The 13,729-nt window shown below is 39.8% G+C and overlaps 1 protein-coding gene across 1 annotated transcript in view; it reads left to right on the top strand.

The window, feature by feature from the left end:
* Positions 1-7,259: 7,259 nt before the first annotated feature.
* pacrg (PARK2 co-regulated) overlaps positions 7,260-13,729 on the top strand; it is a 122,524-nt gene continuing 116,054 nt past the window's right edge. Inside the window, exon 1 of the mRNA XM_040137663.1 lies at positions 7,260-7,544. Within this exon, the coding sequence (XP_039993597.1) occupies positions 7,476-7,544 (69 nt within the window). The 5' untranslated portion in view covers positions 7,260-7,475. The remainder of the gene's footprint in view (positions 7,545-13,729) is intronic.

Genomic DNA, 13,729 nt, shown 5'->3' with positions numbered 1-13,729 from the left:
TACTTTTCCATCACTATTAGTGAACTTCTCCCTCCACAGATATCTTTAAAACATGTCTTAAGCCCCACCTCTTTTCTTTAAGTAGTTAAAAATTGTCATGAAGACATGACTGGTGTTTTATCTGATTGTAATTGTCTTCTCTCTGAAAAGCCAAGGTCATTCCTTGGCTTGATTTTAAAAGCCTCAGTCAAATCACCGTTTATAATTGTGCAGTCATTACATTATATGTTTTTTGCTCAAGGACATTTTGACACATGCACAATAAGAACAGGGGATCTAACCACCAACTTTACAGGTAATGGCCAATTTGCTCTACTACCTGAGCTACAGCAGGGACACCTGAAAGAAAAGACCGACAGAAATGTTTTCAATAACAACACAACCCAGTCTCCTACAAAAATATGATTAAATACTACAAATTACTTGACAAATGTACTGATCAGCCACAACATTAAAACCAGTTACCGGTTTTAATGTTGTGGCTGAAGGGTGTAAATATACAGTATATATTTATATAAATACAGTCAGGTACATAAGTATTTGGACAGTGACACAATTTTTGTAATTTTGCCTCTGTACACCACCACAGTGGATTTGAACCGTAGCCATCAAGATGAGATTGAAGTGTAGACTTTCAGCTTTAATTCAATGGATTTAACAAAAAAATTACATTAATTGTTTGGGAATTACAGCCAATTTTCTGAGGCTCAAAAGTAATTGGACAAACCCACATCACACACACCAACACACATGTGTGTGTGTTTGTGTGTGTGTGTGTATACAGACACATACACACACACACCACACACCATTCAGCCACAACATTAAAATCTGTAATTGGTTTTAATGTTAATGTGGCTGATCGTTGAATGTTTTTGACGAAACATCATGTCTACCTGGATTACAGTACGTTAAATTTCCTTTAAAATGTATCCTGTATGTATTTCCTGTAAAATGTATTTGCTGATGCAAATTTGCTGTACATGAATGTAATAAGAGAAACAGTTGGCTATGTGTATTGAACACACAATAAAACATTATAGAGTGAGTTGGATGTGATAGAAAGCAAATCAGCCATTTTCTACAAAGTCACCATCACGTGACAATTACAGTATACTGTATGTTGGTGCTTTCAAAAGGCTCAGCTTTCTTTGTCTCTCTCTCTCTTACACACGCACACACACCATTATAAGATAAGCTAAAGAGCGCCCCTTCTATTCTGGCATTCTCACACTAAGTTGGTGGTTTTGACTGCCAAAACTGAGCTTTTCAATAGGCCTCTCTAAAGCAGACACTGCAAATTTTAAAATGCCATTATCCCTTCGCTCTTACCCTCTCTCTTCCCCCCCATCCCCTTCACTATCACCATGTCCACAGTTGAGTCGTGCCCAGTAGAGGCCAATTTATGTGTACCCCAGCGGGATCACCGGTGTCACTGTTCACACATTCAGGTTCACGTGACATTGACCTGTGGCTGACAGGAAAGCTCAATTCTCTGGAGGGTTAGGTGTTGCCAAGGCTGCTGAAAGCATCGCCACTGAGGTCATACTGGATTTACTTTGATGATTCAGACTGAAAAAGCCTGACGGCCCACAGTGACACAATGGCCTGTGATCTATTTAAGATTAAAGTCTGTAAGCCTTTGACAGTATCAAAGAGACACACAGTATCCACGAATTTAGAGAGGAAAAATAGAAGTGTATCATCTTTAACAAACATGATCTTGTAAACAATTATGTGCAGCGATAATATAATAGATGTATTATCCATACGTTTATCATCTGGGCCTGTGTCTGATTATTGCTGCTATGGTCCAGTGGGCATGTTAGAGTATATGCTCCAAGGGAGTGCAAGCTATGCCTTCCAATATCAGCTGGCCTCAAAGCTGCTTCTATAATGCATGAAGATCAATATGCTGTGGCTTTGTAAGTGAGGCCTTGCAACTCTGTGCCCATATCAAGTATTCCTGCCAACTGCCCTGCTGTTTGAAGGGATCTATGCCTTTGGATTTTTCTGGGCTCTAGGGAAAACAGACTACAGTCTGGATATCCGAACTGCTATTGTTTGGGGGAAAAAAACACAAGGCTAGTGCTGTGTTTGAGGTATTTCTGACTTTTGCAGTCTTATGACAGTATTTGATTAATGAGATTAGTACTAAGGGAGCATTACAACAATTATCCAATTCTATTTTCCCCAAGCTTTATGTTCAGCGGATTCACCATTAAAGGATGTTGCTGATGTATTTATTGTGCAACGAGATATTTTGCATGTGTTCTCTGGTCTCAATAGTGGCTCTCATGCTATATCAACACATTTTGAGAAGTAGTGCAGTGCCTGTCAAGTTGGAGCGTGATCAGAATCTCTGTCTGTCGATTTTCTCGACAACCGCTCATCCAAAAAACTTCACAGTCGACACTGCACGTCTTTGGGTCCTAAGCAACTCACCCGCCAAGTTTGAAGTTGATCGGATGAGAGAGGTTTTTGAGAAAATGGGAATACAGACAGATGGACAGACAGTAAGACAGACAGAAGTTCTTCAATTAGTGCACCCCCCACACTGGTGCAATGACAGTTCTGTATTACATGAATACAGTCCAGGTTGAGTGCGGATTACTTAAAGGTTTTTCGTTTTGAAGAAACATGGCTTTATTTGCATTCAGCCTTTCTCACTAAAATGCATTTTGTTTATCCCTAACACCCAACAAACATATTTAATGCATAAACAAGTTTGTTGTGAAACCTTCTCCCCAAATGTTTGGAAATCTTGCTGCTTTCTTACAACACGGTACCTCATCAGAACATTCTTCTACAACATTACTAGTGGTCAGAAACTCCACAGGGTACCTTTAAGTGATTAGCAAGACTAGGTCAAAACCTTGCATATGGCTTACTCTTTTTGCTTCTCTCCTGCTGTCGGTGCTCACATAACGGTATTTTAATACAGACAAATTCATAATAAAGCTGTTCTCATTTACATGTTTTTCTGTTTCTGTTGTCAGACAACAAGTATGAAATAGTGACTAAAACGTGGCCCATTATGACTACACGTTAACCAGCAGTCACTTCCAAGCCATCTCCAAGGTGATGCTCTGCATTGCTAAAAATCCTGATTTTATAACTGCGAAGTCATCTGACAAAATAACCATACACATAAGTTAAAGACAATGGCTGTTTCGTGATTTTGGCTAAATTTATTTGTAAAATGATTACTCAGTGAGAAAGTTTAGAAGCTGTGTGGTCAATTGAACGAGATGCATACAGAGGTGTGCCAAGGGAAAGAGCAAAGACCTACCTCGCGCTCGTGGGGCAATACTGGCAACTCTCTTCTACGGAAAGTAGCTAAGGAAAAAAAAAGGCACTGAAGGGGTGTGGGAAGTCAGTAATTCTAGCAACAAAGACTCTAAGTTGGTAACACTGCCCGTAAAAGCTCCCTGATGACATATTAGAAACTGTTCACACCGATTCATTTTGGAAGAGTAATGGCCAATGGTGGAACGTCACCACGCAGTCAGTCAGTCAGTCAGTTTGGGACATTTGCATTTGTATGGCTGGCCTCCCTGTTGCAGCCCAGCCAAAAAGGTAATATTGATTCAGAGAGTGGTTTGTTTATTCAGTCAATCATATTTCATATTCTCATTTATTCCAGTTCAGGCTTATGGGCTGGAGCTTATTCCACCATGCACTGGGCAGAAGGCAAGCAAATATAGAGGCCCTGCATGTCGTGAGAAACCAGGTAACTCACTCGCACTCTTGGTGAACATGCAAACTCCAAACAGAGACACCTAGCTTCAAACTCAGGCTTTTGTGGCCCTATGATGTGCCACTGTGCTGCCAAAGAATTTATATCACTGTCCAAACATACATAAAAGAGGTTTTGCTGATTATGGAGAGGATCTGTACATGCACCCACACTGGTCAGAGCCACAGCAATAGCAGAAAATACCCGCGGTTGCAAAACTTGATTTCCGGTACCAAAATTGTGCTGCATTGACTTAAACTACCTCTGTTCATATTATCCTGTAGTTGATTTGTTACCAACCTTTCGGGCCTGTGAAGTCAAGCATTGCCTACTCACAACCACTCATCAAAATTTATGAATATGTCCAGAAGTCGTGATCAGTTCAACCATAGAGTGAATTTCCAGATGTTGTCATATGTTTTAATTTGTAAGTTTTTAGAAGGCTGAAGGGGTTAAAAAAAAAAAGTACAGATCAGAGAAAAGTCATTAGAAATATATATTTTGTTGCAGATATATGTTCCTCTTCTTTCCTGAATTTTTATTAGATGGTAATCCCTCAAATTCGTCAAGGTTGAGTACTAATGCCCTAACGTGCCCTTGTGTCCAATTTCCCAAACTCACTGTAACGGTGAAAATCACCAAAAACAGATCCCAGTTGCGATTTCTATTGTGAAGCATCGTTTATGTTTGAATCTCTAATATATTAAACTGAATATTAATTTTCAACACACATGACATTTATTAGAGGTTTGTTTTTCTTCATTCCTCTCTAAAGGCCTCAGACTACACCATTTTGTGTTTGATTTAAACTTTTATTGGGCACCAGATTAGACCTTAAACAATTAGACCTCTCCAGATTAGACCTTAAACAATTAAAGGCCCTGTCCGCCTGCCCAGGTGCTATCACTGAGTCTGGCTGATTAGACCTCTGCTCATGTTGAAGTTTGGCAATGCCATGCCGGGAACTATGTGTGGCCACCAAAGTCATTGCACTGATAAAAACCGTGAAGGTGTAAGTTGTCCAAGGCATGACAGATGCAAGAAAACTAACGGAAGAGTCAGGGGGATGTAAAGCACAGCCTTCGTACACCGTCACAGTCCTGCGAAGAGCGCTAATCAGGCAAAAGTGAAAACCCCTGTGGAGGTGTACCGAGGGTATGAAGGGCCTTTAACAATTAGAAGTTGTTCAGCGTAATCTCAGATCAAATTAATTTAACGGGATGTGAGAGTATGCATATAACAGTCCAGCTTTGATCTGATCAGGAGCCATTAAATACAGTGTATGCTATGGCTTTACAATAAAATTCTCATGCAACCGGGATAGACTGTAACACTTGTGACATATATTCAGACCTGTCATAACAAACTGACAAACTTTCAATGGTATTCCTGTTTGGAAGACTAAATGATGTATTGGACTCAATAGGGCTGTTATTGGGGACTTTATTGAATTTTATAGGTTTCTTACGCTTTAATGGTATACTGTATACTTCTATATTTTCCCTACAGAACATTAACTATATCTTAGGTTAAATTTTTTAGTTGGAATTACTAGTCAGAAAATATTTAACATTGTAGGCAACCACACATACAATAATTCTGGTTTGCTCTTGCATTGGAAAGCATTTATCACGGCAAGAGACCTTGTATGCTTGTATGACTTTCACAACCTGACGAACTGTTAAACCCAACAAGCCCCTGGCCGCTCTCCCTACAGTCTAATGGCCTACTCTAATGGCTATTTGTCTTGTTTCTTGGTAAGTGGGGGCAACTGACTCTGCAGCAAAGTCTCTGCTATCGTTTTCTTGCTGAGATTCTTCCCCCAGTCCCCTATGGGTTCTCTGCTTTGTAGGTACCGGTTTCTGCTCTAATGATATCATAATTGCTGTTTTCTCTCACAGTGGACAATGGTTGCCAAGTCTGAAGGTGGCCCAGCAAATGAGCTGAAGATCAAACCAGGGACACGATGATGATGAAGACACTGTAGATGTAGAAAAAAAATGAGACATATTCATCAAAGCATGGTGTATTCTGGCCTCTTTTTGATACTGTTGCTCATACTTCTCCCCCTCATTCTTTCCATACCTGTCGAACCACCTGGTTATCCATGATACATCATTAGTGGTAGAAAATGCAAATGAATCTTCACTGTGTAAGTCAATTTTGATGCTATGTGTTTGTCCTTGAAGTGGCTGTAAGAAACTAATAAATATTAACTTGACCTGTGTGGTGACTGACACTGGTAACCTGACATTGATACAGATATAGACACTTACACGCATGTTAACATGTGAACACACAGAATTCAAGAGACTGGCAGACGTGACAAAATATTTTATATTTCACGCATCATTTGGACAAGGACTGTATCCACAATTCAAAAAGACCAGCTCCCCTCCTCACACTCACAGGAGTGAGGTCGTGCAGCGCTGTTTGAACAATCATTTCTCAGTCCAGCTGAATTCATGCTGACGCTCCAGTTTGTTTAGTTTGCTTTCTGAAAACTCCACTCTTCCTCTTTTTAATCCTCTGAGGGGAAGCAGAGAGAGATGGAGAGAGAGAGAGAGACCAGCGTTGAATGCTGACGGGGACATAACTTGCCTTCCCTGCATACCTTGTTTACAGTCTCCCTCCCTGCTGCTACACCCTTTTCTCTCAATGGAGCCATAAAAAACAAATAGGGGCTTTTAGAGAAATTGCCTGCGCACTGAAGATTAATAACAGTTGCACCAGTTCACCCAAGAAAGTCTCCAGAGGCAAAAACGATATTGGAAGATTAAAAGTGCCATATCCCTAAATTGGATTGATTCAGTGCTCAGGCAACTCTCCAACCATCTTATTGAGAGTCAAGGCCTTGGTCTATCTGCCAGACAAAGAGCATCATTAAGTATTTACTTGTGGATGAAGATTCGCTGCTTGAGTATAATTTTGAGCTGAGCATGTGACGGATCCTCTGTGTCTCAGATGGAAGTGTAGTGGCCTATAGCTGTGGCAGAATCAGACAAAAAGACAGGTCATCCTGTGTGAGGTTAGGACATGTTTTCACTGCCTGTAGCCCATTGGTTTACTAGCCAGCTGGCAGAAGTAACGAGAGCGCCAATTTGATACACTACTGTCATGGAGCAAAAGTGTGAGGTGCAGTACAATTCTTTGGACCTTCATCATAGCTGCACACCTTTGCAAACAAAGAACATACTGTGTAGACCTATGAATTCCTCTGACGTCATGATGGTTAAGAAGATTAGGTAGCAGGATTAAGATATAATAACTCATTTCCCCTTCTGGAAAAGTAAAAAAATAAAATAAATGACAAAAAAAATCACTAATAAAAGAAGCATTATAATAATATTTCTGAGAGCAGTCATTTCATATTTTGCTCTGATATTATAATCTTAATAATAATTTGATATATGACTACTTCTTGATAAGTGCAAAGGAAATAAAAAGTACAACCTATTTATTGGTTATTGTGAACACTCAGGCATCTTCTACTGATTAGCCACGACACTTTGCTCTGGATATTTTCCGCAGTGCACTGGAGTTCCTATGGTAACAAGGACACATACACGTCTCCGGGGCAACCTGACCAAAGCGTCTCTGAAGTTTCATAGCAACCACTACAACAAAACAACTGTCGTCACGTTTTGAGCGACACAAATATTAATTAGTTAGCGACTTTACTCTACATTATCGGTTTGGATTCGCCCCACCATTTTAGAAGACAAGATTTGTGAATATGTTGAAGAATAAGACGGAGCTAAAAACACAAGGCTTCACAGTGAAGGCCTCTATGAAGAACTCCGTGGTGAGTGAAGTTATTTGAAGTCGTTAACGTTAGCTAACGTTCTTTTAACGGTAGCTTTAGCTAGCACCTGATGTAGCATGAAGTGGGACTGCCTTATTCTGACACAGCTGACTGACAGCTGACTATATAGCCTGTTTACTGTGTATCATTTGTTTTCTGGGGAATTTGTGACGAAATATAATGCGATATTTTGGGGGAAATGCTTGTTCAGCGTGAGGCAGTTCAGGTTATCAGAGTGGGGTGCATCGTTTCTTTCAGGGGGCTCAAGCTGTGTAACTGTAAACAGAGTTTTGATTTCATTCACTAACCATGTTTTTCAATGCTAGAAGTATTTGTCTCGGAGAGGAGTTGTATTTTAGTATCAGAGGTACAGAGTGAAGTTGAGTTGTGCTATATGTGGTACATAAACACTGACCATCTGGACTCCCACATGCTACCATCACTGTGGTACCACTATCTAGGTGAAGTTACAATGGATGGAAAAGGATGTAGGGAAGGGGCAGCCTCTTAATTTCCAATTAGAATTATCCTCTTACCATCATCTTTCCTCTTAGCTTTTCTGTTGTTATTCAGCAGAACTTCTGCTCTTTTTGCAGAGCAAAATCTCAACACAGTAAATAGCAAAGATGGGAGCAGCAGTGGAAAAAAGAAAAACCAGCATGCCTGAACATATGCCCTCCCACAATCATTTTGCTCTCCATTTGTTTTGTCTGTGTGTATTTACTGAGACAAAGTTGGGTGGATTTTGCACAAGTGATGGGGTTTGAGGTCAATGTCAATGATTTGACATTATGGAAATTCTGAAGCCGTATGCTAAGAAAAATGCAATTTTTTTTAAAATAACATATTGGAGATACCAGATTACCGTGAGAGGGAAATGTTTTATAGATTAGCATGGTTGTGGGGTAGTTGGCATTGTATGCAGCGCCTGATTGAGTATTTATCTATTTTACAAGCTTAGAGTTTTCTATTTCTTTGCCTAGCCACCAAAGCTTTTATGTATTATGAAGAAACTATTGTGCAATTATTTTTGTACTGGTGCCCCTTGTCTTACACTAGGACAAACAAATAGACACTTCCTGGATCTTGATAACTTTTTTTTTACAAGAGGGAAATCTCAGTTAAACTGAGTTGAAAGAGTAGACGTGAGTTCCAGTCAAGTTGGGTCCTCCCCTCCTCTCATTTGCAAATGAAGATGGATCAGGAAAGTGTAATAGGTTTGTATAGCAGTGGACATTAGTCTTTATTTAACTGTATTGACCGGTCAGTAAAACTAGCTTTTGTGCCGCAAAAAAACAGATTATTATTAGAAATCTGGACTAATTTTATTTGGTGTAGGTTTTCTGTAGGCCTACTTGTATCTGTAAATTTATTAGACCACGATGAGTTACAACTTTGCTGTCCCTTTGGTCCATAATTTTGTGTATTTGCAGAACTGAGTAATGGACTAACTTAGCATGACTAGCACGTTTTTACACATCAGATAAAAATACGATGATGTGCGAAACTGGCTTTTTCCTTAGCTGATGTTGTTTGCCACCAAAGGCCACTCAAAGATGTACATTTAGCCTCCCGCTGGTGTTCTGGCAGACGTAGTGAGCCATAGAAGCAGCTATGGTTATAGATTGTAAGCTACTGAAGAACACAAGCCTCCCAGCACCACATTTATACAGGCAAACTTTCTTTGGTAAGCATAAACCAGGGCTTATTAGTACTTGTATGAGGTTACAAGTAAAATGTCCCATCACACCTTTTTAACACAGAAACCTTTGTTGATTATAGTCTTTCTCTACTGTTGATATTGTACCATAGTAGTTCATCTCATTGTACATGAATAAGTAACAAAGGTTGTCAACCTTACGTAAGACTAAACAGTTACTCACCAACAGGTTCAATTGAAGTTGTTCACCTTTTGTCATCAGAAAGACTAATGTGCTTCAGTTCATGTGAGGAGGAGAGTTATGTTGTGCTTTGCTCTGGTTTAGCAGTGGGCAGTATCATATATGAGGATACAAATGCCTCACATATTACCTTTTCTTGCTTTTAATTCTCACTTGGCATTTTTACACAAAGGCAGTTGTGGCTTGTGAGCAACAAAGCTTGTCACAGTCAGTCGTATTTCATAAATTGACAGGTTGAGGCATTCTTTTACTCTCACTTGCCTGATCTCTCAGGCAATTATCCTCAACCTATTTTTTATAGACAACACAAGCTCTTCATTTGAATTTCTTTCTGTAAAGGTGGATATGAAGACAAGTGGCTCTAAATACAAAACATTTTTATTTCTTAGTATTTCCAAACCAGGCCTACATGCAAACCTGGCAACATGTCTGTTTTTTGTCAGGGATAAGGTGAAATCTTCTATTTATTCTATTTATCTTATATTTTTATTTCTTTGTTTTGTTTTGATGCTGTTTATGTTGACAGCTTTGACTTGATTCGAGGAGCAATGCATCAGAGGTTGATGCATCCATGGTAGGCAATATTTTAATGAATGAATTTGAGGAAAGTGTCAGTATTTTTCAGTATTTTCTGTCAGCAAGCCCCTTGCTCTCACTTCCATATCTTCTGTACTTCTAAAATGTTGACTGTCCAGTATTGGGCACTTTGATGCAAACAATTTAACTAGGTCTTCCTCTTTGAGCCACTAAGTTTTTTTTCACTCAGCTATTGACTTATTACGTTCACACTGCACTTAAACGGACTAGTTCTGTGTGATAAATAGAAGTAGAAGAGCTGCACAGTTCTGATGACAACAGTAAATACTTGAAATTGAAATTGCAGTTCTCTTTTTTTCTATGGCAGGGACTGCCTTGAGATGCAAAAGAGGCAGTCAGAGCTATCATTGACTTCCTCCTCCTTTTTTGAAGGTCATAAAACAAATCTCCTGTCAAGAGCCTTCAAGAGAAGGCTCCTGCAAAGTCTTTTAATATTCACCATCTCCCCAGAGGATCTGCTACGTCTGGAACATGAATGATACTCCCACACTGCCATACCACTGGCTAAATCCTCAACAAAAACCATTACATTTTTCAGAGGCTTGCTTGTGTCTGTTGCTTTCTGTTTTTTCTCTTCCGCCTATGGTCACTGACATATCGCTCCAGAGAGGGCAGCTTTGCGGAGAGCTGTGATTTGTAGGTAACGACAAGGCCATTTCAAGCCTTGAAAGTGTATGGGGACTTCAGGCATAGGCTTATTATGCTTTAAAGTATTTGAGGTCATAGAAATTGAATCAATAGCACAGCCACATGACCCCCCCCTTTTTTTTTAACCTAGTGATTAATCCCCAAGCATTTAAAGAAAAAAAAAAGATGCACTTTACATTCTGTTGGGAGTTCGTCGTCTTGTGTTTCAGACAGGGAGGGAAACAGAGCCATTATTTTCTTTGTCAGAGGCTTATTCCAGCTAGGTGACAAAAATTACAGGGGCTTTGGGGAGAGAGTGCAAACACCTGCTCAGTACTGTGTGACATGAATGGACATGAATGCACTGAATACTGTACATGTTAACATTGAAGTTGACACAGATAAAGAGACATGTTTTTTCTTGCATTATGAGCTAAAAGTGAGCAATATGGATAAAAATGTCTATCATGGTGTAACTGTATGGGGATGCATTTTTTTTTAACTAATCCAGCAAATTCATTACTTGGCAAATTAAGATACATTACCTTAAAGCATTCCGGCTATTTGATTTGAACCATTGTCTCCCAATGTTGCAAGTTCGCCCAACCCTGTTGTGCAGTGTATTTTGCTTATTCCTAGCCTGATCATCAGACTGCCATTTTGCTTCTACAACAACTGGTATAGCTGTATTGATCTCATCCACAGTTGTCACATTGTGGCCAGTTTTGATGAATTATGCTACATTAGGCAGCTAGCTACTGTATGTAGTTTTTAGTTATTCCATAAAGAAAGCTCTAATTTCTGGACTATTTCTCCGTTCGGTGGAAACAGCCGTCTATGGCACAACACCAGACCTTTTTGAATCACTGAACAAATCAGAAATCAGAAATGTGGAGCCCGGCTGGCTTATTCCATCTCTGTGTTTAAACACCGTAAAAGTAAAAAGATTTGGTCAATGACCATTGAACTCACTAGGGATCAGTAATATAGATAGGGTAAAATTGATTATAGACTCCTGAAGATATTTTGGGTACTGCTTTTATGCTTTTAAGACTGTCTGAGTATATTTTAAAGGTCCTAAGTGTCATGAAGTCCTTTCTCTCAGGAAATGCTCCTTAATGAGAAGACATGAAAGAGAGCATGAGAGACCTAAATGTCGCTACACTCTGATGTGCTCTACACTACATATACATCACAACAAACATGCAAGAACATGGACATGATCCACTTTAAGATGCTGAATTACACAGTTCACCCGAGAGGGCAAATCAATAAAAACTACACCTGATCCCAACTTCAACTTTGTCTGGCCAGGGTAAGCAGATTGCTGAGCCGATAGACTGCTTTTATAACAAGCACACCTCATTTACTGTTTGCCTGGCCTCTGGGATAAAAATTGAGCTGGCAAATAGCATCCCCAAGTCTGCTACTATCCTCCCCACAACCCGCCAACCCATTCCCACCGGGCCCACCGTCATCCCTGGCTCACCCCACTAACCCCAGGGGGCAGATGGAGACTTCATGCTAGCAAACTTGACCTCCATATCTTATTCCTTTCCTCCCCCACAGCATCATCATTATATACCTGAGCAGATGTCTTGGCCCCCTATGCTGTCTGCCCGTCTGTCTTTATCTGTCTCTCTCTCTCTCTCTCTCTCTCTCTCTCTCTCTCTCTCTCTCTCTCTGTTTCTGCGCAGAACCTTCATTCAACCAGGCAGGTCCCTGAAGATGAAAACATTTTATACAATGGGCTACCAGACAATTACCATATACACTATAAATCCTAAACCTAATCAATAAAATAAAAATAACAAAATAATAACAGGTAACAGAGCATAGATGCACTTTGGTTCAATTGTATTGTATCATAGAAATTTTGCTTTGGTGGATAGACTAGAGGCATATTTTGTTAAGATTGTGCAAGAGAGGTGTTGATTTACATCTCAGCTATTTGCCTTTGAGGCTGTAATTGTAGAGTGTCATTTTAATAAATAAAGCCATCTGAACAAATTAAACAAGTGACAGTTTAGAACTGATCCTTGATTAGGGTTTAAATGAGACGAGAAGTTCAGTGCAACCTGATTAATATAATCCGGCTTTAAACTCCAACATAAACCTAGTTAAAATGCCGTCTTAAATTTAATTTTGTTTAAATAAATCCAGATTTAAAAGTTTGTCTAATAGCCTGATGTGTAAAAGTGAAGCTTGATTTAAAATCATTAAATCCCTTTTTCTATCCAATGAAACACCATAGGCTGGAGAAATCATCAAAAACAGAACATGAATACAGCAGGATAAAAAGGCCACAAGTTTGAGATAAAAATAAGCCCTTTGTCAGTTATATGCATAGCAGGCAGTTGTTGACCAAGATTCAATCCTTTAAAGCTTTTATGCAGATGAATCTGTCCATTTATCATTTTCACTAGCAGTCCAAATCATTCTTCCCGATCACTCCAAACACATTTACCTGGCACAGGAACTCGTAATGTGCCCAGTGTGATACATAAATTGGCGATGAAGCTGGGGTGTTTTGTATCTATGTTGTGTTTGAAGCATGCCTCAGCAAGTAAAGGCAAATTGAGCAAATTTCTGCTCCTCTCTGCTTGCCTGCTTCACTTGAACTGTCTCATGGAAGGGTTTTCTAAACCAGTGGTGCTTGAAGACACACACACACACACACACACACACACACACACACACACACACACCCTCGCACACATTTAAACTGTTTTTCTGCATCCATCTTTCCTTCCCTCTGCCCCTGCACGCTCATCTTATCAGCACCAGAAGCCTGTAGTCCATCCCGGTTAGCAGGTGGGTTATTTGAAGAAGACGGACGAATTGAGTCATGGTAAAAACAGGTTAAATTGGCAATGGGCTCTGGAAGCCTGCTGGCGTTTCCATTACTATCGATCAACCACGGAGCCTAAAGGCCTTGAGTGGACGGAGTACTTGCTGACTTGGAAATCTTACAGTTTTCCCATAACTTTTGACTTCCTTGACTTTGGCTGCCTTACTGCTTACTTTAAAAGTGGTGGAAAAATTACATTGACGCAAATA

The sequence above is a fragment of the Xiphias gladius genome, chromosome 10 (assembly GCF_016859285.1).
Source record: "Xiphias gladius isolate SHS-SW01 ecotype Sanya breed wild chromosome 10, ASM1685928v1, whole genome shotgun sequence".
NCBI classification, from domain to species: domain Eukaryota; kingdom Metazoa; phylum Chordata; class Actinopteri; order Istiophoriformes; family Xiphiidae; genus Xiphias; species Xiphias gladius.
The sequence above is the reverse complement of the archived record's forward strand: the minus strand, read 5'-3'. Positions and strand labels throughout refer to the sequence as shown.